The following is a 27,222-nucleotide window of genomic DNA, read 5'->3' as shown; positions in this document are numbered from 1 at the left end:
TCGGGCCATCGTTAACAGCCTATATAATGCGGCTTATTACGGATGTCACTTCACGGTGAAAACTTGTCACTTGTCGTCACGGTGAAGTGATTCCCATTTGATTTGTACAGCAATTACGGCTCTTATTATGAGTATCACTTCCTTATCACCGTGTAGTGACACCCGTAATAAGGCCCAATGCCTTTTTCTGTTTTTCAGATTTGTCTACTTGCTTGTTGTTGTTGTCGCAGCCTCCAGCCATCATGGCTCCTTTTCGTTAAATATTTATAATTTGTTGTTTACACTCCACCACTCCCACCACCGCCGTAACGTGATAGCTCGGAAGGGGTTTCTATATTTTTCAATGTGCACACAATAACAAGTTGATGATCTGATATGTTACAACCGTCAGCAGCAGATGGAGATGTGTCCCCACCAGGACACCGTTGCCGTGATCGCCGTGCTGCATCGCCGCAGGATTTTCACCTGTTTGAAAGATACGTAAAACAAAAAGGGGTGGGAATTTAAATTGATGGAATTGATGTAGATTAAATTTATAAAAATAAAAATTCAGTTCTAATCCCACTCATCATTAAGAATTACAGCTCTACCACATACAAACATACATAACTGTCGCATGACGTTCAACGAACACGTATGGTAAATTTAAACGCTTATTAAAATTTGTTCCACTTAGTATCCGGAAATTTTACGTATTCTATAGTAGCGCCTCTAGGGGTCGGATTTGGAATGTTTTGACAGCGATTTGTTTTGACAGTAACATTGACAGATTATCTTCGTCGACTTTCTCTTTGTATTCCCACGACCATGTAAATATATTCCCAGGTAGTTTCGGCACACAGATCGATGAAAGAAGCTTTTATCCAGCATCTAAAATGACAAACACTACAAGAAACAGTTATGTGCTCAAGTGATTAAAAAAAAGGCGACGAAGAGAATCGATCAATGTTACGTAGGACCTAATGCAATGTTCAGCTTGATTTAGGCAGACATGCCAAATTTCAGTGCGATACTGTCTTTAGTTTTGTTTTGACAGCTGATTGTTGTTGACGTGTTTGGCATCATGTTGAGTACGGATTGGCGTTGACGGCGACTCTGTAGCTCTTTACTCCTATGATAAAATTTATAAGCAAACGTCAGACTGTACTATGTACTATCCTTTCACTCCACCGAAAATTTCCATTAGAAACTGTCTATATTTGCTGGAAGAGCAAATTTTTCAACGGTGCCGTCAACGCCAATAAAATCGATTTTCGTTCTCTCATAAAACATTATTTTTTGAGTGGCAAAACCGCGAAGGAAACAATAGAAAAGTTGGATAACTATTATGGGGCTAATGCTCCACAGCGGCAGGCCCTCCGATGCGGTTACACCAAGAGGAAGAGGTGACAATTGGCTTCTTGCTCTTTTATTGCTATCTCTATCTCTATCTATCGGCCAATCAGGAGCTGGTTCACGTTTGACAGAAAAGTGGTTCATTTTCGCCCCCTCTTCTCTTAGCAGTCACAGAGGACAATGTCAAAAAAAAACATGAAATGGTGTTGGAAAGTGAAGGTGCGTGAGCTAGTAGATACCACAAAGATTAGTACTAAGCGCACATGCCATATTTTGGGTGATATTCTACATATGAAAAAGTAGAAGGGTCTGTGCCTAAGGGCACGAACGGAAGCTTGACGTAGGACCGCTAATGGACGGAATAAATGTGAAGAGCATTTAGTTCTTTTAATTGATCAATTATCTATTATCTCAACTCTTTCCGTTTTTGAATTGTAGGCGTACCAAATTTGTAGTATTTTTTTCAAAGAGAAAGTTGATTAAGAGAATCAATCAAAATCACTTGCACCCCTGCTTCCAAGTTTGGTTACAAGATTACAACTCTGGAGAGCTTTTTGTGTGGTCCTTGAGGGCCAGTGGTTCTGAATATGGACAAACAAGTACAGATAAATTCTATTCCAACTCTTTACTGATGTAAGCTTGATGGCCTTGAAAAGGGCCGTTTGATTGAAGAGGACATCCATGGCCATTTACGCTTGGCGTGTTTAGTGTAGGTGACAGCATCACGGACCTCATTATCCAGGAACACCTTCAGCACACCTCGTAGATCAGACCGGAGATACGTTTGACACCACCACGGCGAGCCAGACGACCGATGGCGGTTATCTCGAAGAACTTTGCGATGACGCTTGGCGCCGCCTCTACCAGACCTTTTCCTCCTTTGCCACGACCAGTCAATTGTTGCTTGTTAGGTGTGAAGGAGTGGACAAGCCACCACCTTTCTACTGCTGCTATTACTGTTCACCACGCCGTCCGAAGCGAAAATGAGCTAATGCCATACAGCAGCGCTCTTTTATATCTTTTCAGGTTAAAGCAGAATGATGTGCAACCAAGTGGTATAAAAGCTACAAAGACTCCTCCCATTATGAGTAGTTTGCTATCAAGTAGCGACACTGGCTCTTTTCCTTTTGTGTACACGGCGAATGAGAACGACCCAAATTTGAGTTTAGTTCACTCATTATCGCCAAAAGTGCAGGAACTCAGCGATGAGTAAATTTGTCTCATGGTTTCCTGTGGAAAACTCCCTAGTTATCTCGAAGAATTTGCGTTTGGTTCTGAATATAGCGATGAGTGTGCAAATATTACGCAATTCCATCCTCCCTATTCGCACGTGCCCGAGGATCAGAGGCGAATGCCATTTCGACTTGTATCGTCTACTTACTAATCTCTGACGACTGTGCTGGGGAAGCAGCATATGCATGTAGGTAATTGGTAGATTTGTTAGTTAATTCGATGCTTTTGGACAATGCTGGACATTTACCAGTTTTTCAATAGTTTTTTGTTAAAAATCGACATTCGGAAGCATTGTTATCGATGCGTAGCCATATTTCTGATCGATTGGTGATAACATTATTGAAATTGGAGCAGGAGCAGCTGAGTTATTAACGTTCAAAATCTTTCTTAATTTGTTACATGTTCCATTTGCGGTTTTCACAAAGTGTACCCACATATAGAAATCAAAGACGTAGTCCTACGTCAAAAGTTATCCTGCCGCTGGGTGCCGCGCAGTGAGCTCACTCCTGACCAAAAACACGAACGCGAGAGCAATTCGAAAGAGTGTTTGGACTTGATGATGCGGAATCGGGCGGACTTTTGGCGTCGAGTGGTAACTGTTGATGAAATCTGGATCCACTATTAAACCCTAGAGAACAGAATGAGTGCCCAGCAATGCACTGAGGCCGGTACAAGTGCTCTAACTCGAACCATCAACAGTGAGTATTGGAGTATTGGAGTGATCGAAATCGCTGCAAAACAGCCTCGGTTTTTGCAAGACAATGCGCCGGTGCACAAGAGCATCGAAACCACGGCTAAAATCAATGACTTACGGCTCAAATTGCTTCCGCATCCTATTCGCCCTCTGACTATTATCTCTTCCCAAACCTCAAAAGATGGCTCAATTAAAAAAAATCAGTTCACATGAGGAAATCATCGACGCTGCGGAGAAGTATTTTGCAGACCTTCCGGAAAATTACTTTTCGGACGGGATCATGAAGTAGGAAAATTGCTGGAATAAGTGTATTGAGCTAAAAGAGCCCTATATTGAATAAAACAAAAAAATCACCCCGCCTAGTAATGGGATGCAATCCCAGAGTGTTAATATGTTTCTCCTGCAAGATTTAATTCCTGGCCCACTGTGCATTGATTGTTCAGTTCAGATTAATCAATTTGCCAGGAGCTTGATGGGGATGCCGATCCCGTGATTGCAACCTAAAATTCCAATCAAACATGGCTATCTTACCGTTCAAAATGTGCACATAAGTTGATGCTGCCACTGCATTGTTCGACACGCATGAGTAGTTTCCAGAGTTGATCGTATTGGAGTGCGTAATCACCAGTTCCGAGAAGCGATTATCTACAACGGCCAAAGAAACAAATTCCGATGCACATAAATCCAGTGGATCTTCTTTGTGAGCAGACTTTGGCAAACTTACCGGATTCGGTGGACACATTCACGCCCAGATGGACATCGTAGTTGATCATACGATTGTTGTGGTACCAGAAAATGTACAGCGGTTGCTCGTTGCTTTGGACCACCCTGCAGGTGAGCCGCAGCGTCGATCCCGGCTTGAGATACTTATCCGATGGGCCGAAAATCTCTGCCTTGGCCTCTGTTGGACGATATCGTAGGAGTCAATTTCAGTTAATAAGGAAACAGTTGGGTTGATTAGCAATTTTCAATCGATTGGTTTTAACTCACCGACAACATCTAGCTGGACAAATATTGACGTTGGAGGATGCGTCGACACCTGGCACTCGTACAGACCGGCATCCCTTAGTTGTACGTATTTGATCTGGAGGGGCCATTCCTGCAATGAAATAGACAATCACGATCATTACAAATCAATAGACTAAAGGGTGTATTCGATAAAAAATGGCACACCGAAAATCTTCTGTAACTTTTGAATCGTATAAGTAAAAAACCTGAAAATGTGACTTCATCTTATTCAAAGTGTATTGTTTACATCTGTCTAGTTTCATAGTTATTCATACAGTAGGTCCAGTCATGTCATCGAAACAAGAAATTGTCCGTGAAAATGTTTTGTGCACTTACAATCAAAATCCAGAGGCGTCCCACCGATGGGTAGCTAAAAAGCTTGGAATTGCATATAAAGACTGGAACGCGCAAAAAATGGTCGACAAAAAAATCGTTTCTTTCAGTCAAAATTCATATCGCAAAAATCTTCTTATTTTTCTTTTGGTAGTTCAATTCATAGATTTAAAGGAAAAAAATGTTCGCTTATTCTTTTGGTTTGCCAAATCCGAACTGCCGTGCCTTCCGCTTAACCCCTTCCATTAAATTTTGCACAGTGGTCTCATCGACCTTATTTGCCGCCGAACGCCAGTTTAGTTACGCGTTTTTCATGGATTTATAATTTTTTTTTTTAGATTCCGTTTGACCAAGGCCCAATACCGTTCGATAGGGCGGAGTTCTGGGCTGTTGGGAGGGTTGTGGTCTTTGGGTACCGCAACCACATTGTTAGCATCGTACCACTCGATTGCCTTTTTCCCAAAGTGGAAGCTCGCCAAGTCCGGCCAGAACAGCACAGGTCTATTAGGAATGGTAGCAGCCACTTTTCCAGGCACTCCTGGACGTAGATTTCTTTATTGATGGTTCCCGTAGTAATGAAAATGCCGCTTTTTAGACCACACGTGCATATGGCCTGCCAGACGAGAATTTTTTTCGGAAACTTCGATAGGTGGATGGTTTTGAAAATTTCAGCCACCTTCCCTTTTCCTGATGCGGTATAGAACCAGGCATAGAAAAATCATTTGCATTCATTTCGTGCATTCATTTACATTCATTTGTGCCTTACTTTTTTCATCAACAGAATTCCACAAAATGATGTATAGAGTTTTTGTAGGTTTTGTTATTAGCTACAACTTTTGGTAAATACTCAAATCCGTATCTCTTCTGCATGACGAACCAGAGCGAACAGAAGCCACTACTGTTTTGCAGTGAATGTATCTTACATTCACTGAAAAACAGTGACAAGTTCTGCCCACTCTAGTTCGTGATGCATAAGAGATACAGATTTGAGTTATGGGCAAAAGTTGTAGTTAATAACAAAACCTACAAAAGCTCTTTACATCATTTTGTGGAATGCTGTTGATGAGAAAAGTTAGAGGCAAATGAATGCATGAAATGAATGTAAATGATTTTCCATGCCTGTATAGAACTCCTGTCCCGGAAGCTGCTTGAAATCCGCCTTCACATAAGTTTCGTCGTCCATGACCACACAGTCGAACTTTTTTTTTTTTTCCTTTGGTTTGTTTTTTTCCGTCGATCTTGTTTTCCGTGCTGAGCACCAATGCTACCGACGTGCCAGGAAGGCAGCTCCCACACCTGGACCCTACCTATCGACCCATCAACTCATGAACCGGGGACCAACGGTTTTACTTCCCATCCGAAGGAAGGCGTGATCAGAGATGTTATGCCTTAGAACATCCCGGTGGCGCCGACTGGGATTGAACCCAGGCCTGCTGGGTTCAATCACGCTTACCACTACACCACCAGCGCCGTTGCATTCGAACTTTGTGAGCAGATTCGTATACAGCTTTCGGGACCGCTGCTTTGCCGACGTGTTTTGTTTGTAATCTCGGTTCGCCACCTTCACCTTCTTAAACGTCGACAACCCGGCTCGTTTCTTGGCCCGCTTCTTCGTCGGATTGCCACCGCTTCCAGGCTTCCTGGCGGTCGACAGACGTTCCCCGAACACTTTTAAGACATTTGTCACGGTCGATCTGGCCACATCCAACAATTTTGCCAACTTGGCGTGAGAGAAAGTCGGATTCTCTTGCTGCGCGAGTAAAATTTTGACACGCTGCTCCTCTTGCCTGGACGTCATTTTGAAAACTGGAGAGCAAACGGTGAAAACTCATCATAGCAACCGTTGTATATACACTCAACTTCCAAATGCAGCATTTCAGGTTTTTTATGCATTTTAACAGAAATACACCAATTTGAAGTTGACCAATTTTTTCGCGTTCCAGACTGTAATACTTTAATATATTATTAAATTATATAATAGTTCTAGGCTCCGTGGAGTCCTTTTGGACATTAGAGCCTAACAAATAAACTATTAGGAAAAAAACCTGAAAAATTTTACCAGGGGCGCTAGCCATTTGAAATTTAACGTATGGGTTTTGGTTTTTCCCTGAATGCAATTTTAATCTGAACTTGTCTACCAGGTGCGCTAGTCACTTAAATTTTAATGAATTTGATCAATTTTTCCCTGGCCATGTTAACATGTGCCTTAGCCATTTAAAATTTTATTTAAATTTTTCCGTGAACTTGTGTAGCAGGGGAACAAGTCATTTCAATTTTTGTTCCTCCAATTTTTCCCTGATCATGTTTACCATTTTGAATTTACCATTTTTTTTTTAAATTTTCCCTTGACCATATTTATTAGGGCTCAATCAATTTAAAATTTAACATATTTTTTCAATTATTCCCTGAACTTGTCTACCAGGGGCGTTAGCGATTTCAAATTAAGCATTTATTTACTGCGCCCCTGAACGTCTATATCAGGGGCGCTACCCATTTCAAATTTAACGATTTAGATCAATCTTGCCCTGAACATGTTAACCAGAAGCGCAAGCCATTTCAAATGTATTTTTTTAAATTTTATCCAGAACATGCTTATCAAGGGCGCACATCATTTCAAATTTCAAGATTTTTATCAATTCTTTATCATCCTGAACATGTTTATTAGGAGCACTAGCCATTTTTAATTTAACAACCTTGAAAAATATCCAGAGGAATTTATTGTGATCTTCGATCAGCTGGGGATCTTTCTAACCGATCTGCTATCTTGAGAGAGCCAATTGCATGTTTGACTAGTTTAAGATCTTCAGATTTCCTGATCAACCTGAATTCACTAATATCTGACCAACCAGCAATCTTGAGAGACTATCTAGAAACGTTATTTGAATTTTATGAACAGTTGAATATCTTAAGAATAATAATTGATCAACCTGAAGTCTTGAAAAAAATCCAGAGGTCTTTAAATCTCGGACCAACTGCATATCCTTTAAATACTCTCTAATCAAACTTCCATCTTGGAAGGATGTCTAAAAATTGTCGTTTGAATTTTTGAACAGTTGCAGATCTTCAGAACATAACTTTATTAAGTTGAAAAGTCTTGAATAATATCGAGAGATATCATCGCAAATCGGTAAATATCAGTTTTACGAAGATTCCTGTACTTTCAAGAAGTTTCTTGAACTTAAACTCAGTTTCATGATCTCAAAGCCTATATCAAATTCTCTGCATATGTAGAATATTCGTCGAATTCCTGGGATATTCCGTCAACTTCTTCGAAGTTCCCAGTATTTCAAAGATTTTTTCATAGCTTACATCTTTCAATTTTTTGATAGGTAGAACTTAATTTCTGCCTAGCTTGCAGAACTTTCAAATAATTCATGCGATGTTCCGTAATCATCGTCCACGAAGTTGTTAAACATTCTACTAAGTATCCTGAAGATCTATGATGGTCCCTGAAGTTCCACGAACTTCTATGAAGTTCTCTGAAATCAAATGAATGTCTCTTGGCATCTACGAAGTGCCCTAATGTGACATGATGCCAAATTTCACAATAGTGCGTATAGATCATGAAGAGTATGGTGGATGATTTCTCTAATGAATGTTTTTGTAAAAACTATTTTGCCGTGCTTTAGGATTACATAGATGACATACTTATGGGTGAAGGTAATGCATACCTTTGTGCGTAACAAATGATAGCGATAGAGAGCTATGGTAGCCAGGATAGAAAACGGTGACCTATAGAAGTTCCTCCAGAAGGAGTAAGCATTTTACAAGATTCAGCACACTAATCGGAGGAAGGACTCTAAAATCTGCAAATACTGAGTTTTTTCATCAGTTGAGACTAGTACTACGTACTTCCAACCATCTTAACAATGCATTTCAATGGTTTTTCGATCAACTATGAATGATGGACATCGCACAACGCTCAACCTAATTTTCGTCTATGTACCATCTATATACGCGATTATAAAATTTAATAAAAATGTTCACGGTATGCTTCACTGCTAGATCGTATTTTTCACGAGTGCTTCTTGTACAACGATCATATACAAAAAGTGATGTCTGTGTGCCATACTTTCGATAAATCAGAATGAATGACAAACGAAGGGAAGAGATATATTTCATAAGATGTGAAAGTTCTGGATTCTGCTACAGATATTCCAAGATAGATTTTATGGGGTAAAAGAGTGATAAAAAAATTTCCCGGGATTAACGCAATCCCGGGATTTATAAATTTATTTCCCGGGATTCGGTAATCCCGGAAAATGCCACGATCAAGGGATTTTCATCCCGGGACATCCCGGGATGGAAGCTCTAGCCCTGAGTCAAAAATATATCCATTTGAATTTAAAAATCATTTCTCTGCGTGTAAGATTCGTGTATTAGAACCCAAGACCTTTTATTTGGTTGTTGTTGCGTAAAATTCGGTTTAGCTGTTGCCGAGATACATGATTTAACCCACTGGCAACCGACGGATGTGCTTCCATCCGATCAACCAGGAAAGCAAACTGCTTTTCAGGCCTATTCTGCGCGGCGTGTAAGGTGAGGTGACACGCTCTCACTTGTGAAGTGACAATTGTCACCTCGGGTGAGGTGACTCTCCGTGCAAATCAAATGGAGAGTCACCTCACCCGAGGTGACAATTGTCACTTCACCATCACTTCACTGTCACTTCACCTCACACGCCGCGCAGAATAGCCCTGTTTGGTTCGTCGCACTCACTCTACAATAATATAATTTTATTACCAAAATATTTACCGTTTCACTTCCATTTTCACGCTTTTCAAACGTTCTCGATTGCTTTCTTACGTATCGACAACACTCGCATGAAAACGTTATTCCGATCCGAGTTTTGTCGATATACATCGACTATGGGAATACACCGCATCGGAGTTCATTCGTATCGACAATTGTCACTCTATTCGAGTACGGGAATTGGGTGACATAAACGACTCGACTCGGTACGCGTCACGCGAGAAGCGGAATAAACACAATTTTATTTTTTAAATTTTTCGCTGCCACAGGCGCTAGCCATTTTAATTTTTTTTTTATTCTTCCGTGATCATGTTTATCAGGGGCGCAGCCATTTCAATTTTTTTTTCCAGTTCGTGACTTTACCCAACAAACAATCGTCTATTGAAGAAACGACTTCTTGGCCATTTCATTCAACTGCATTGCTTAATAGTACTTTTTTTTTTATCTAGTTCGTTTATTTGGGAGGCTCAATCGCGTTAGCTTTACGGAGCCGATAATTCATTGTTCACTGTGTGTAACAAAATTCACTTAATTCTATGTCTAGTAGGAGTTGGGCCGATTACTCGCGGCTTACTCGAGGTTAGAAGGGTACATTTTCGAAGGATAGGATCAGGGGAGGAGCTTGGGGTAGGGTTTCGTTGTCTCATCAGAGCGTTGTCGCCAGTATGAACGGTAGTGCTGTTCTAGCTTCGTCCGGAGTTCGACCGGCTATGGTGGGTGACCAGTGGGCGACGATGAGACTCATCGAGACGGGGGGACAAGACAAACAAAAACTAATAAAGAGAGACAAAAGACAAAAGGAATTAAATTCTTATACTAGACATTTGAAGAAAAACATAAACGGACTGCATATAGCAGAGATCACGGGTTGCCAACACGTCTCTGATAGGAACATAGGGTTGTCTTCCTTGGGCCTCGAGGGTATTCAAAAGTCGCTCTCTGGCGGCGTCATTATCCGTACATTGCCAAACTGCGTGTTCGATGTCATCGTAACCGTTTCCACACCGACAGATGTTGCTGTCCACGAGGTTTATTCTATTGAGATGAGCATCTAGCGAGTAGTGGTTGGACATAAGTCTACTCATCACGCGAATGAAGTCACGACTTAAGCCCAAGCCTTTAAACCACGCTCTCGAAGAAACATTAGGAATAATTGAATGTAACCACCGTCCAAGATTTCCAGTGTCCCAATCGGTTTGCCAACTCGAAAAGGTACTCTGACGCACTAAATGGTAAAATTCATCGTGTGAAATTTGCCTGTCATACAATTCGCCTTCCTGCGCGCCCACCTTTGCGAGAGAGTCCGCCTTCTCATTGCCTGGGATTGAGCAATGTGAGGGGACCCATACAAAGGTAATCATATATGATCTTTCGACCAGCACACACATCTGCTCCCTTACCTTTGAAAGGAAATAAGATGAGTGTCTACCTTGTTTCATCGACCGATGCTTAATAGTACTTGTACTATTTTTAATAATAACTTCTGTTCAGGCTTTGTTCACACAAATCTGGAGAATTTATTCAACCTCAACATTGAACTACTGGTGTTGTATAAGGTATGTCGAGAAGCTTTTATTCGACTTATATGAGTTGTAACAGAGTTTATACGATAACATTTTTGATTATTCAGTGTTTATTAGACATCACTGCTTCCTTAAAACAGTGATGCTCTGTATACGCTTGATTCTCATATGAAGTAACGTTTAATTAGACATTATTATACATTTATTAAACGATTATTCAACTGTGGGAAAATTAACCCGAAAATAAGAGGACACGGGACAGGGACAGGGAAGGGTGTTGTGTGTTTCTTAAGTGTATTGTATTTTAATATTTCTGACGTGGGCTCGCACCACACAGATATTAGAAAATTTATTAAATACTTATACATGCCATTGTATGGGATTCGAACCATAAACCTTCCGATCACCAGCCGCTTGCCTTGTCATCTGAGCTATCCTAGAATTCATCAAATGGGCAACTCAATAATCTATAAAAGCTTGCATGAAAGTAAATACCTATCAGCACTCCCGATCGCAACTCTAGCTCCTTCAAGGCCCTGTGGGAATGATTAATTCATTCGTCGTTATTTTAAATGAGAGCAACGTTGCCTCTTCACATCTCCAAGTCGAAAGAAAGGATGCTCGGTTATATTTTAAACTAGATCAATGCATTCATTATCGTGAGTCATGTGATCGATATTACTATTTAAATTAATTATGTTCTACACAAATAAAAAAAAAGGTTGAGCTTGGGGTTGAACTCACGACCTTCTAATTGGAAAGCGGAAACGGTAACCACTACTCTACTGATTTTGCCTTGTTGTAAGACTGAATCTGTGTTGTCGAATAATGAATCTAATACGTCGTTTATAAAGCATTTACAAATCATGTGATTACAACATGGACGCATAGTTGTATAAGAGCTATTATGCTGACTGTATTCACCTTTATTCAGCACTATTGTAAAGTAATGCAATGAAATCTAATAAAGGAGCTGGAGAACATTTATTAGACGTCTAATAAAGCATGTTATTAAATCAATTGAAAACAGTCGAATTAAAGTGTCAATGTAAGTACAAATTACACTTATTCAGTTTGTTATTAGATCGAACTTCTGGCGATGAATTGAGAAGACATTTAACACTTTTACTTTTATTTATTCAATCTATCTGCTTATTTGTGACTTTGAATTGTTTTTTGGGTGGTATAAGAGCTATTTTGCTGAGTGTATTCACCTTTATACAGCAATATTGTAAAACAATGCAAAGAGATCTAATAATGGAGCTAGAAAACATTTATAAGACGTTTAAAAAAGCATTTTATTCAATCAATTGAAACAGTCGGATTAAAGCGTCAATGTATGTGCAAATTACACTTATTCAGTTTGTTATTAGATCAACTTTCTGGTTCTGAATAAGGAAGACAGTCAACGTTTATAAAGCTTTTAATAAGGAAATTAATCATATCAGAGCAAACGGCGGAATAAAGGCGCATCTTTCGATCTCAATGAGCTTTTTTCAGTACATAATTCGACATTCTGTTTTATTCAGCATTGAACACTGTTATACAGCATTTATTCAATGTGTATGCTAATTTGTGACTTTGAATTGTTTGTTGGGTAGCCACTTGAAATTTTTTCGGTTTTGATCAATTTTCCCTCAAACATGTAAATCAGAGACGCTAGCTATTCCAAATTTGAACATGTGAATCAAGGTCACAAGTGTTCGAAGGCAACCGAAGTGTCCGAAGGCAAGTGTATTTTTAAAATTAAATTTGGATTGGATTGGATTGGATTGCTGTATTTTATCTATTACGAAAACTTTTTTTTTTATTTTTTGGAGGTAAGTAAACGAGTTAAGTCTGAGATCAAATTGAAATCTAAATTTGATGATGTGATTTCGCTGATAATGACTACTCAGGTTGCTGTCGTTTTGGTCGTTTTAACGGTTAAAATTGATCAACATTGAGAGCAAAAAAATCTCCCTGTGACACAGTGGCGTTTCCTTAACCTCAATCTACCTGTGCACCAACTCTCAAAACATAAACAATTATCAAAATATTGCTTGCAATGGATAGATATCGAGGAAACTAGAAGATTAAGTGTATTTTTCAACCGATTCGAGTATGAATAAAGGGTGATACGGTCAAAATTTGGTCAAGGGAAAACGCGTGTAAATCGGTGAAATCGTTTATTTAAAAAATCAAATTAAATTTCTTTTTCAAGTTCAATTAGTATAAAATTCAGGAAAAATATTCAGTTAGGCTTCCGCTTTTCCAAATCCGAATTGCCGGGCCTTACGCTTGACCCCTGCCATAAGATTTTGTACAGCCACCTTGTCCACCTTCTTCGCCGCAGAAAGCCAGTTTGCCTTGAACTGCTGCTCGCCCTTAGCAGTTTTTTTGGTCTTCTTTAGGTTCCGCTTGACAATAGCCCAGTATTTCTCAATTGGGCGGAGCTCTGGCGTGTTGGGAGGGTTCTTGTCCTTGGGAACCACCTGCACGTTGTTGGCGGCGTACCACTCCATGGCCTTTTTACCGTAATGGCAAGATGCCAAATCTGGCCAAAACAGTACGGAACAACCGTGTTTCTTCAGGAAAGGCAGCAGACGTTTATTCAAACACTCTTTCACGTAAATTTCTTGGTTGACAGTCCCGGAAGCTATGAAAATGCTGCTTTTCAAGCCACAGGTACAGATGGCTTGCCAAACCAGATATTTCTTTGCGAACTTTGACAGTTTCATGTGCTTGAAAACATCTGCTACCTTTCCCCTTCCTTTTGCCGTATAAAACTCCTGTCTCGGAAGCTGCTTGTAGTCGGCTTTGACGTAGGTTTCGTCGTCCATTACCACGCAGTCAAACTTCGTCAGCATCGTCGTGTACAGCCTCCGGGATCGCGCTTTGGCCGTCGTATTTTGTTTATCATCGCGATTTGGAGTCACTACCTTCTTGTAAGTCGATAGTCCGGCTCGTTTTTTGGCTCGATGCACGGTTGTAGACGATACACCCAGCTTATTTGCGGCATCTCGGAGAGAGAGGTTAGGGTTTCGCTTGAAACTACCGGCAACTCTCTTTGTCGTCTCAGCGGCTTCCGGTTTTCGATTTCCCCCCGATCCAGACTTCCTGGCTGTCGACAAACGTTCCCCAAACACTTTAATTACATTTGTAACGGTTGATTTGGCAACTTTTAGCGATTTTGCCAACTTTGCGTGCGAGTAGCTCGGATTTTCGCGATGCGCGAGCAAAATTTTGATACGCTGCTCTTCTTGCTTGGACGGTATTTTGACAACTGAAGACTGAATTCCAAAATCAAAATAGGAGCAACATTCTACACACACACACCTTCAAAATGAGGGGTGTTCAGGTTTTTTAAATGCAAAATTGAAAGAAATACGTCAAGTTGATATTGACCAAATTTTGACCGTATCACCCTTTATGACATTAAATCTGGTTTTGAAAGTTGGTGCACAGGTAAAAAATGAGTTTACGGGACGCCACTGCTGTGACATCATATTGAAAACTATTTCTGAACAGTGAGAGCAAACTGAAACTCAATTTGATATCAATTGTTCCTGTTGATAACAAAACAAGTATTTAATTTGATGTTATGATAAAGCAATGAAAACAAACCCGGAACAACATATTTTTGAAGAGCAAATGAGCATCAAGAAATAAATAAAATAAGTTGATGCAAATTTGTGCTGATCCTCGTTCAAACATGCACGTTGACTATATGTACTGCCGCTCATGGCAAGTCTGTCCAATAGCACAAATCAGCAAGTCGAGAAAAACACGTTTTACGCTAGCTTATGCATTCCGTTTGGCTGTTTTTTCCAAACTTTTCCAGAACAGAGTTGTTGAGTTTATCCAGTATTATGAAACTGTGGGCAATAAGCTACCACTTCTATTGAGAAAACTCAGTTTCGACAAAATCTCAAATAGGACTGACTTGCGATGAGCGACAGGAAACCACTGATGGTGCAAGAAAACAGTTGAGTGATTGTACATCCTACTTGTAACTCATGTTACCAAATCTACACTTAACTAACAATCTCTCAACGGAAATCTCCTGATTGTCTACGAATGATGCCAGAATCAAAACCGCAATTCATTTTCCCGAAAATGTCTACCAATTTCGCTAAAACACTCTCAATGATACCGCAAACGATGCCACACCGAAGAAACTTGTCCCATGAGCAAGCTTTTTTTTCTGTTCGTATAGAGTAAAGCAACAAACCCTACTACACTGTTCGGTAGGCACTAACTTCTGTTGCTTTGTCTGTGCGGTAAAACTTTACCCTCTGGTTGATGACGACACCACAACATAAATTTTGTCGGCAACTTTGCAGTATCTCATTAGAATGTTTGCTCGCGCTAGCTTTTGTGCATTTATCGGAGATTGTACGAGCCGAAAATCGTCCTTCGCCTCCCATGCTTTACTGCGACAACAGCAGCATCGTTGTGGTTATCTTGGCGGTTATGTGACCTTCTCTCTGTTGCTTGCTTGCTTGCCTGCTACACACAGTGGACTGATTCGGCAATAAACAAACTTTCTGGTCTTACCCCTTCCTATTCGCCATATGGGTGAGCAATGAAATTTCCACCCACTGCCCTACCGCAACTCTAATTGGATGTCGTCTAAAAAACAAGCAATCCTGAAATAGAGGAGAAGACAGAACAACAACAACCCCCCCCCCCCCCCCTGAGGCGCAGTGGGCTAGAACGGTTTATTTCTAGTGCAAAACCTTGTATGTACCTTGCTGGTGCAGGTTTTAAGATATTCAGTTATTACTGTACTTTTCAAATAGCCGAAAAAGAAATTGATTTTGTTTTTATTCAGTGGTTTTAAGACCATGAGAAAAAAAGCTGACAGGTTCTAAGGTGATTACAAAAAAATAACAATGTTACATTGCAGTATTTGAAAATTTTCATGTCGTTCACATCGTTTCGGCGTCGTTGCTTCCACACACGTAACAAACTGTGGAATACATTTTGATTTCACTATCTATCCGAAAGCAGAGCAAACCACCACCATTTTCTATAAAGTGTGGTCCAGTTAGAATCGGCTAGTAAAGTTATATTTACAGTAGCACCCGGTCGGTTCTGGAATGTTTTGACAGCTGTTTTAAATCTACCGTGTGCTCCCTAGTAATACTTTTGGTTTTATGAGAGCTCTGTATAACATGATTTATATTTGTAGAATGCTACGAAACCTCGATAAAGCTCGCAATGTTGCTTGGGCGGTGTCCTCCAACGATGTCCCCGGCAAGTTTAAGTTCATTTTATTTGCACGGAAACTCATCATTTGCAGCTGCGGTCGAAAACCCCAGGTTTTCTTTGCAAGCAACTCGATGTACTCGAAGATAATTAAGGCACACAACGGACATGTGAAGTGTTGGTCAGATTTGGCACGCTGTTACTTCAGTCGGGAGGTACGTCAGGAGTATCGTGATGTGGATTTCATCGGAAAGGACAATTACCGTCCCAATTGCCTTCAAATCCGTCCAAGCGAGAAATATTGGCCCATTTGCAAACGTAAGTTGAAGAAGACTGGAAAGGTGGCTCGGGATGCTGCAGAGATGACCAAATAATGCAACGAACCGGCCGCGGTAGGAATATTAAAGAAAGAAGAAAGCTTTTCTATCAGAAACCCGTCCGAGTTATTTTTAGGACATTTTTTTTTACTACGAACGTACAATGAACCAGCTTCAACACCTTATTAAAAACCTGGATTGATCAACCTATGGAGAGGTCTGACCCATCTTACTCATAGAAACTCCGACAGAAGTGCTCATATAATGTGAAAGATGTATTCTCAAGTGATTTGAGCTATCACATGATGGAGTTTGTCCCTAGTCAGAAACTGGATAAGGATAAATAGCGTCTAACCATTCCCAAGCTAGAGCTGATTTCTTATTTTTGGATTCTAACTGAACCACACTTTAGCATGTACCGACGGCAGCAACGAAGTTTATTTTATAGTTTAGCCCACCCTCCACCTCTCACCCTTGCAAAGCTATGTTTCGTATCTGTTTTAGATGAAGTCACACACATGGGACTGGGACATGTTTGATTTTCTTTTCTTTTTTTTCGCAGTGGAAAGCAGACAAGTTTTTGTTTTCGTTTATGACACAGTGGTTGTTGCTATGATTAAAGTGGACGATATGTTCCGAGTAGCGTGTCTTTTATAACAATATTTGCTTCAGTTGAACTACTTCAGTGGTTCTCCACCTAGGGTACACAAACCCCTAGTGGTACGCCCCACATATCAGATGGTGCGCTTAAAAATATTCCGTAATGGCGGATATGAAAAGCTGGAATAAAATTCATGTTTTATTAAAAGTTGTTTGTGATGTAAAGTTTTTTTTAATTTAGTTGATTCAACAGTATAGCTGAGGCATAAAAAAAACGACTGAGGAAGGGTGGTTTAAGATGACTGTGGCCTGAAGCCTGAGCCTGGGTGCAATCCCAGTCGGAGCCGTCGGGTTTTTCTGAAGCATAAAATCTCTGATCACGCCTTCCTTCGGGTAGTAAAGGCGTTGAACCCCGGACCATGATTTGATGGGTCAGTAGGTAGGGTCCAGGTGTGGGAGCTGGCGTTGGTAGCATTGGTACTCAGTACGGAAAACAAGATCGACGAAAAACAAATCTAGGAAAAATCATGACTGTGTTCATTACTTGGAACTGACAAGTTAACACAAGCATACAAATATACAGAAAAATGTACTACATTTTTGTCTCTCTGCTCGCCGGGCAAAGCAGGTGTATAAGAACGCTTATCAAAAGTTGTCGAGCTCTGTCAGCTGATCAGTCGATTTGCGACCTCTGTGCACCTGAACTCCGATTCTTACCTCAACGCGGTACCCGGTGGCATTGTTGGCGGTGATATTTGCCGTCAGTAATGTAATTCAGCTTTTTGCAGTTTTAAAAACCTTTTATAGTCTAGCGAAAACTGTCTTGTTTTAAAAATAAATTTGGAGCACCTCTACACAGCAAAAAAAGTTGTTGAATATTACATCGAAACTGCTGCAACCAGGTCAATCCATCAGTTGTGTAATATCACATTGTACGATGTACATCGATTTTGCGAACAAAATTACATCCATTGATGTAATATTGTATCTGCTTTTTGCTATTCCAACATTATTTCATACATCAGCTTGAATTACGTTGATCGATATTACATTTTTTTTGCTGTGTGAATCCCTCCATAGAAATGCTCTGTAATGCAGTCATAAATGTTATTAACTATTGTTTATTCATATCTTGATACGCAAGCAACACACATGATAAACCTCTGTATGACAGATTTTGGTTTTATCGAAGTTTACTCAACATAATTCTATGAATTTGTGTTACTTGGGTAAAATACTTCATAAATGTGATCTATAATTCAGTCATTCCATAGCATAACGATATAATAGCTCAAACAAAGTTTCGTAAAAAAAAGGAAGTGTTACTACTACCTAAAGCTACAACAAATTTATACTGCACTTTTTAGTGCTAACCTGTAAAAATGTTCTACCTTGTTCAACTCTTATTCCTCTTCGATCCTTGTTTGGACCCTACCCGAGGTAATCCTTCTTGGATACCGATTTGGAAAATTCCTCTTCGATCCTTCAGATTCTTATAGTAATCTGCTTGGAAGTCGATTTGGATAAAAATTTACTGCCGCCATGGCGCTTAAACGCAAAAGAAAGGGGCAAACTCTTGATCCCCCTTCTGATAAAATTAATTTGAGTAATCAATTTGATTTGCTCACGGATGATGAGAATGATCCATCATCCTGGAAAAATTCTAGTAAACTTTCCCGGCTTAATGCCAAGAAGGAAAAGATTCCCCCTATTGTGATAACCACTTCCGATTTCCATGCTCTTCGCATGGATCTTTTGAACTTCGTGAAAGTTAAGTTTTCACTACAAATTGGACGTCGGGGTGAATGCCGTGTATTGGCTGAAACCTTGGACGGATTTAAATGTCTTCTCAAGTATCTTACTGAGAAGCAGCACAATTTGTTTTACTTACGACACCAAAACAGAACGTGCGTTCAAGGTTGTCATGAAAGGACTGCCCAGTGGTGAATGCCTGGATCAGATCAAAGATGAACTGGCAAAATTACTTGGAGTTGTGCCACTCCAAGTAATCAAAATGAAAATGAAATCCCGGCCTGGCGATTCGCGCAACGGGATTTCTAATGATTTTTATTTAGTTCACTTCAAGTCTAGTAAACTAAACAACCTTAAGGCCTTGGAAAAAGCTAGCCTTATGCTCCATGTCCGAGTGAAGTAGGAACACTTCAGGAAGACTGGAGCAAATTTCCAAAACCTCACTCAGTGCCGTAAGTGCCAGAGATGGGGTCACGGAACAAAAAATTTGCTGCATGCCAGCTAAATGCATGAATTGTGGTGATTCCTCTCACGCAAAGGATGACTGTCCTGTGAAGGAAGAACCTAAGAAATTCAAATTTTCAAATTGTGGTGAAAACCACAAATCCAACTTTTGGGAATATAAGACTCGCAAAGCGATCCTGCAATCTCGTTCTAAGCGACAGGTGGGAAACGCTCCACGTTTCCGACCAGGTACAAATTCCTCTGATGTTAACAACGGTCAGCGAGGAACAAATTCTACTTTCTTACCCGTATGTACAAATATCACCCCTGCTTCAAATTTTTCATCTGTACCTACTCCCCTCGCTGCTAACAATGTTCAGCGAGTTAATGGAGCTACCTATGCTGCTATTGCAGCGGGTAGAAATCAAAATATTAACCAACCTAATTCTAACGGAAATTTCGACAATTTTGACTTAGGAAGCATTGCTGCCCCTAAAATGTAATTTTTACAGAAATCATTAATTGATATGCTGAAATCTAACTCCATGTTTGATGCTATTCAAACTGGAGTAAAATTTGCAAATAATATTGTCATGACTTTAAAATTCAGTAATGGATTTTAAAACATTAAATATTTAAAATTGGAATGCTCGATCTCTTAAAGATAATGAAGACGAGCTATTTAATTTTTTGAGAGTTCATAACGTGCATATTGCCGTTAAAACTGAAACGTTCCTTAAACCTGACCATAAGGTTAAGAAGGACGCAAGTTATTTGATTTATAGAAATGATCGTCTTGATGGACCCTGCGGTGGCGTTGCCATCATTATTCATAGACGAATGAAACTAAAATTCTTTCTTCATTTGAAACCAAAGTTTTTGAAACTTTGGGAATTTCTGTTGAAACAAAATTTGGACAACTTACGTTTATAGCTGCCTATTTGCCATTCCAATGCGTACGCCAGCAAAAGAATTTTCTCAAGGGTGACCTCCAGAAACTTACCCGTCGTAGGTCTAAATTCTTCATTATTGGTGATTTTAATGCAAAACACCGCTCATGGAATAATGCTCAAAGCAATTCCAATGGTAATATTCTGTTTGATGATTGTTCTGCAGGTTATTACACTATTCAATATCTAAAAAGCCCAACATGCTTTTCTTCTGCAAGAAATCCCTCCACTATTGATTTGGTCTTAACTGATTCATGACAACTTTGTAGCCAATTGGTTACCCATGCTGACTTCGGTTCTGATCACCTTCCAGTAACTTTTGAAATATCCCAAGAAATAATTTGTAATCCCAACAGCTCTACTTTCAATTACCATAGAGCAGCAATATCGAACATTTATGGAATATAACTTCGATCCAAACATTCCTTAGCAAACCAAAGATGAAATTAATTGTGCCCTTGAATCTCTAACTACTTCTATAGTTGAAGCAAGAGCTGCCTTAGTACCAAAATGCGAGGTTAAATTCGATTCAATTATAATAGACGACGATCTTCAGCTCTTGATATGTCTTAAAAATGTCCGTAGGAGACAATATCAACGAACACTCAATTTGCCATGAAAGTTATCTGGCGGGATTTGCAAAAACAAATTAAAGAGCGATTCTCTGCCCTGAGGAACAAAACTTTTGAAAATAATGTTTCTAAATTAGACCCGAGTTCCAAACCCTTTTGGAAACTCACAAAAAATTTGAAAAAACCTCAAAAGTCAATTCCAGCGCTTAAAGAAGGTGGTAAAAATTTGATCACAAATTTGAAAAAAGCTCAGAAACTTGCTAAGCAATTCGAGAGTTCCCATAATTTCAGTTTGGGTCTTACTAGTCCTATTGAGAATCAGGTTGCTCGGGATTTTCTGAATATTTTCTCTCGGGAAAATATTTTTGATGATTCCTGGGGGACTGATTTGGACGAAGTAAGGTCTTTAACTAAAAAGTTTCAAAATATGAAATATCCAGGTGATGATGGAATTTTCTATATCCTCATCAAAAAACTTCCAGAGAGTACCTTGTCTTTCCTGGTAAAATTATTTAACAGATGTTTCCATTTGGCATACTTTCCTGATAAATGGAAAAATGCAAAAGTTGTTCCAATTTTGAAGCCGGATAAAAATCCAGCTGAAGCTTCTAGCTACCGTCCAAAAAGTTTGCTTTCTTCAAGAAGTAAACTTTTTGAAAAAATAATTTTCAATAGAATGATGCTTCTACTCAATACGAACTCAATTTTTGCAGATGAACAGTTTGGATTTCGCCATGGGCATTCAACTACTCATCAACTTATAATGGTAACTCTTAATTCGTTCAAACAAATTTGAAGGCCACTCAACTGGAGTTGCTCTTCTAGACATAGAAAAAGCATTCGACAGTGTTTGGCATGAAGGATTGATTGCTAAATTGAAAAATTTTAATTTTCCACATTATATTATGAAATTAGTTCAAAATTATTTAACTGACAGAACTTTGCAGGTAAATTATCAAAATTGCAAATCTAATCGACTACCCGTTTGAGCAGGAGTTCCTCAGGGTAGCATTCTTGGGCCTATATTGTATAACATTTTTACTTCGGACCTCCCTGATTTGCCTCAGGGTTGCCACATATCTTTGTTCGCTGATGACACAGGCATTTCCGCTAAAGGAAGAAGTCTTCGTGTTATTTGCAGCAGACTGCAGAAAAGTTTAGATATTTTCTCTTCTTATTTACAAAAATGGAAAATTTCTCCCAACGCTTCCAAAACTCAACTTATAATATTTCCACATAAGCCTAGAGCTTCGTTTTTGAAACCAAGTAATAGTCATTTAGTCACTATGAACGGAGTAACAATTTACCAGTCAAACCAAGTGAAATATCTTGGATTAATACTTGACCAAAAATAAACTTTTAAAGATCACATTGAGGGCATTCAATGACGAATAAACTTCTAATATTTAAACAAGTTTTTAGACTGGCCATGCTTTATGCTGTGCCTATATGGTCTTGTTGTTGCACTACCAGGAAAAAACGCTTCAAAAACGCTGGTACAGTACTACCGAAGTACATAGAATTTCGTATGTTGAGACTTTAGAACAAATGTCCATAAAAACAATTAATAATTTCAGGCAAAAATCGTTGCAATCCTCAATTGCAACGATCAATTCCCTTTATACTTAGAAAAGATTTAATTTTAGTTTTTAGTTTTAAGATATCAATTGTTATACTGACATGCAGGTTTAAAAAACCTGTTTAAAACACTGAATTTCCAAGACAGGAACAATGTAAAAACACTTAGCTATATATCATAACAATTAAGGCTGGTAAGTTACTGTAGTAACTGGAGCACCTAGGTTAAAATAGAATGTAATTTATTTTGAATTTGGAACAAATAAAGAATATGTTTCTTAAAAATTGGTAGTTTTGTTCCTTATCACAAAATATTAGACACTTTTTTTTATTCGTCTAAGGGTGACCATTTCCATCTTAAGGAGGTCCAAAACTTTTATTTTTTCAAAAATGACTTTTTCAAAAATTTATATCTTTTGATACACTGGGCCAATTGAAAAGATCAAAATGTGTTTTTTTTTTCGTTGTTGAGATAATTTTTTTGAAGCTATCAAGTTATATGTTTACGCTCAATACTCCTATGCGACTAGTCAATTAATTTATAGCGACTGTAACATGGTCACGACGCATGGTAGTCTAGTAGCATAGGATCAAAAACCCAATACTTGATAACTTCGAAAACGATCTGAATGCAGGTGAATGTGGCTGATTAAACAATCCCTGGGAATTCCGTTCATGCTAGCTAGGGCTTTCACTTTATAAATGAAGTCCTCTAGAGCTGGTGTTCCGTACTGCGTTCATGATCGCAAGCAAGTGATTGCCTTCAAACGCAAACCCAACTATTTCGTTCGGGATGTCGCGAAAAAACTGCAACTGACAAAAAATTTTTGCAGAAAGCCAAGAAACGAGCAGGACTATGTTTATTCAAGGTTCCTCTAATAAAAATTGTATGGTTAATTTGCTTAACGACGTGTTCTGGGTATAATCCAAACCATTTATGGAATAGTTCAATGATTTGGGTAATCGTTCGTTTATGGTTATTTTTTATTAGGGTCAGAAAGCACCAAACCGCAATGAACAACAGAATAGGACAGCTAGAACGTGGGCACGTAAGCTGTACACATAAATGTTGACAAAACCACACTGCTGTATCATGGACGATGAACGTAAAAGCGGACTTCAAACAAATTCCGGGAAACCGACTTGTAACTGCGAAAGACAAGTTCGGTGTTTCAGAGTCTCTCAGGAAACAGCAAGTGTCGAAGCTCCCCAAGAAATTCATGATTTGGCGGGCGATTTGTTCGTGCAGGAAACGGAACAAGCCTTTCGTCACAACTACAACCGTAAATGGTCTACATGAATGAGTGCCTGAATAAACGACTGCTTCCGTTTATCAAATCACACAACGTTTCACAATGTTTTGGCCGGATTTAGCCTCTTGTCAAGTTCTGGAGTGGTACAAGCAGGGTTGCCAGATTATTTTTCTCAATATCGGTAGTTCTCAAAAATGTTATCGGTAGTTATCGGTAGGCCGTCTTAAGAAGGCTTTCCGAAACATAAAACCTTTGTAAGCGGGGGAAGGATGAAAATAAATCATGCGCAATTTTGGACTTTCGAACCGAGCCATCAGTCCTTCAACCTCACACATTGGATAGTCCAATCTAGAGTCAGTGTATAATTAGTCACGCCAAGAGTGAAGCCAAGTCTACCTATTGAACTGTCAAACCGGCTACCTATCGTGCTAAGTAAACAAACATTACGATGCTTTGAAAGGTCCACGAAAGCTTTTGAGCATTAAATTGTCATGGGATACGTTTGGTAATGATCAGTAATGCGAATTTCTACTATGTTTTGTTAAGGACAAAATCACTGATATAATGATTTACTACAGCCGCTATTTTTTCTGGCCGGAAGTCATTTGAAGTTGACGTAGAGGCACCGACAAACCGACGTGACAGCTCATAGAAGCAACTTTTAAAATCTTGCCCAAGACGCCATATTTAAAATATGTTAAACACTACCGCGGGATGATGTAAAAGTATCATATTCTTTTCATCACCGCTGGCCATTGGCCAGCGGGGCAAACGACTGGGTAATGCGTACCACCAGTACCGCGAGTACTTGAAGGATAAAATAGACCCCATTAGTGGTCCATTAGCCTCTTACCCAGTAACTCCTATCCCTACCTCCTCGTGGTGTCTCCTGGGATATGAGCAACCTTAGCGAAGATCGGGTAACCAACCCCGGTGGGAGCTTTGGTCATATGCTGACAGGGAAGGGGGCCCCTAGCGGGTTCGGCCTACACGGCCTGAGCGTCTGTTCACCATGGAGGTGCGGCTCAAACAGCGCCTGACTGGCATCCAGCGGCTGAATAAGAAATGCTGTATTGTGTCAGCTAAATCTAAGATGGCAGCCCCATCTACACAATAACTGAGCGTCTGTCCACCATGGAGGTGCGGCTCAAACAGCGTCTGCCTGGCATCCAGCGGCTGAAACAAGAAATGCTTATCCCCGAAAGCTATACCCAAGATGGCAGCCCCATCACGGCGGATAGGAGACCTTAGGCTAACTACCTACTGTCCCCGAAACTTTACAACTGTTACAGAAACCAATAGAGAAAGATCACGGACTGATATTACGGCAACGACTTTTAGCGCAAAACAACGGACAAGAATTGGAACATGGAATGTACTAACGCTAGCCCAACAGGGGAAGCTGGCACAACTCGCCAGCGAGGCTCGACGCATGAAGCTCGAAATCCTGGGACTAAGCGAAGTCCGTTGGCCAAACTTTGGAGAACACAAGCTGCCGTCGGGACAGGTACTACTCTATTCTGGTATTCGAGGTGAAAACGCTCCCCGCCACCGTGGAGTTGGTTTCCTGCTTAGCGCCCAAGCAAATGCGGCGCTCATCAAGTGGGAACCTATCAATGAGAGGATAATCGTTGCCAGATTCAGAACGCGGGTTCGTAACCTAACCATAATCCAATGTTATGCGCCAACCGATGCTGCCGAGTTACAGGACAAAGAGAACTTTTACAGTCAACTGAATGCAGTCGTGGATAAAATTCCGAGAGGTGACATCAAGATCTACATCGGCGACTTCAATGCGAAGATCGGCTCCGACAACACGGATTATGAGCGTGTCATGGGGCGCCATGGTCTTGGCGAAATGAGCGAAAACGGTGAGCTGTTGGCAGAGTTTTGTGGCAATAACGACATGGTGATCGGGGGTTCGCTCTTCCCCCATCGACCAGTGCACAAAGTCACGTGGGTTTCCCGTGATGGACATACCGAAAATCAAATCGACCACATCTGCATCAGCCGAAAATGGAGAAGGAGCCTTCTTGACGTTCGGAACAAACGCAGTGCCGACATCGCGTCTGACCACCATCTCCTCGTTGGAGATATCCGCCTTCGTATCGCGCGGGTCCAGCGGCGGGAGGAGCGGCTCGGACGGCGATTCAACACACGCCGATTGGAAGATCCAGCAGTAAAAAGGTCATTCAACGAGGAACTGGAGACCAGAGCTGCGGATATTCCTGATGGTGGCAGCGTAGAAGAGCAATGGACGGCGATCAAGGATGCCTTTACTGAAACGAGTGAAAACAACCTGGGCGAGCTGCGCGCTCAGAGAAAGGAGTGGATCACGGATGACACCTGGAGGAAGATAGAGGAGCGGAGAAATGCAAAAGCCGCGATAGAGCGGGCGAGAACCAGAGGAGCGAAGAACCAGGCCCGCCAACTGTATTCGGCTCTCGAGAAGGAAGTGAAGCGCTCGTGTAGGCGGGATAAGCGAGCGTGGGTGGACTCCCTAGCCGATGAAGGTGAGAAAGCCGCAGCAACAGGCGATATCCGTCTCCTCTACGATATCTCACGACGCCTGAGTGGAGCAAGGATGAATCCTAGGATGCCAGTGAAGGACGCGACTGGTCAGTTGCTCACCGACCCCACTGATCAGCTGAAACGCTGGTTTGAACACTTCGAACAGCTTCTACAAGTTTCGTCGGTCAACCAGCCATCAACATCTCGGCATGAACCGCCAAGAGTGCGACGCATCACTCGCGTCAATTCTGAGGCGCCATCCCTACCGGAGATCGAAGCTGCTATCCGAACCATGAAATCCAACAAAGCTCCCGGGGTCGATCGCATATCAGCAGAGATGCTCAAAGCTGACCCCATGCTATCTGCACAAATGTTGCATCAACTATTCTGCAATATCTGGGACACCGCGACTTTTCCGGCTGACTGGATGCAGGGCGTCTTAGTGAAGGTCCCAAAGAAGGGGGACCCAACTGTATGCGATAACTGGCGTGGCATTATGTTACTGTGTTGTGTTCTCAAAGTTCTATGCAAAGTTATCCTCAACCGGATACAGGAGAAGATCGACGCGACTCTCCGACGGCAGCAGGCGGGATTCCGTGCTGGAAGATCCTGTGTGGACCATATTGTCTCGCTCCGCATAATCTTGGAGCAGGTCAACGAATTCCAAGAGTCCCTTTACTTGGTTTTCATTGACTACGAAAAAGCTTTCGACCGACTCAACCACGAAAACCTGTGGGGCGCCCTAAGGCGCAAGGGAGTTCCGGATAAAATCGTCAACCTCATCGAAGCTCAGTATGAGGCTTTCACGTGCAGGGTGCTGCACAACGGAGCCCTATCTGACCCTATTCGGGTAGTCGCTGGAGTGAGGCAAGGATGTATTCTATCACCGCTACTGTTCCTCATCGTAATCGACGAGATAATGGTTGGTGCGATCGACCGTGTGCCGAACCGTGGGTTGCTCTGGCAGCCTATTACAATGGAGCATCTAAACGACCTAGATTTGGCGGATGACGTTGCTTTAGTATCACAACGGCGTTCTGACATGCAGAGTAAGCTCGACGATCTCGCCGAACGCTCCTCAGCGGCAGGTCTCAACATCAACGTCAGCAAGACTAAATCGTTGGATATCAACACGGGAAATCCATCCAATTTTACGGTAGCTGGTCAGGAAGTG

General features: G+C 40.8%; 1 protein-coding gene across 1 annotated transcript in view; it reads right to left on the bottom strand.

The window, feature by feature from the left end:
- Positions 1 to 225: 225 nt before the first annotated feature.
- Positions 226 to 27,222, bottom strand: part of LOC135710604 (uncharacterized) — a 297,590-nt gene continuing 270,593 nt past the window's right edge. The window contains exons 5-8 of the mRNA XM_065233225.1: positions 4,253 to 4,361; positions 3,987 to 4,163; positions 3,794 to 3,907; positions 226 to 465 (exon numbers count right to left, since the gene is read on the bottom strand). Coding sequence (XP_065089297.1) covers positions 341 to 465; positions 3,794 to 3,907; positions 3,987 to 4,163; positions 4,253 to 4,361 — 525 coding nt within the window. The 3' untranslated portion in view covers positions 226 to 340. The remainder of the gene's footprint in view (positions 466 to 3,793; positions 3,908 to 3,986; positions 4,164 to 4,252; positions 4,362 to 27,222) is intronic.

The sequence above is a fragment of the Ochlerotatus camptorhynchus genome, unplaced genomic scaffold (genome assembly GCF_037179485.1).
Source record: "Ochlerotatus camptorhynchus isolate MF236.1 unplaced genomic scaffold, CSIRO-AGI_Acam_v1.1 ptg000392l, whole genome shotgun sequence".
Taxonomy (NCBI): Eukaryota; Metazoa; Arthropoda; class Insecta; order Diptera; family Culicidae; genus Ochlerotatus; species Ochlerotatus camptorhynchus.
This window is presented reverse-complemented; position numbering and strand designations above follow the sequence as displayed.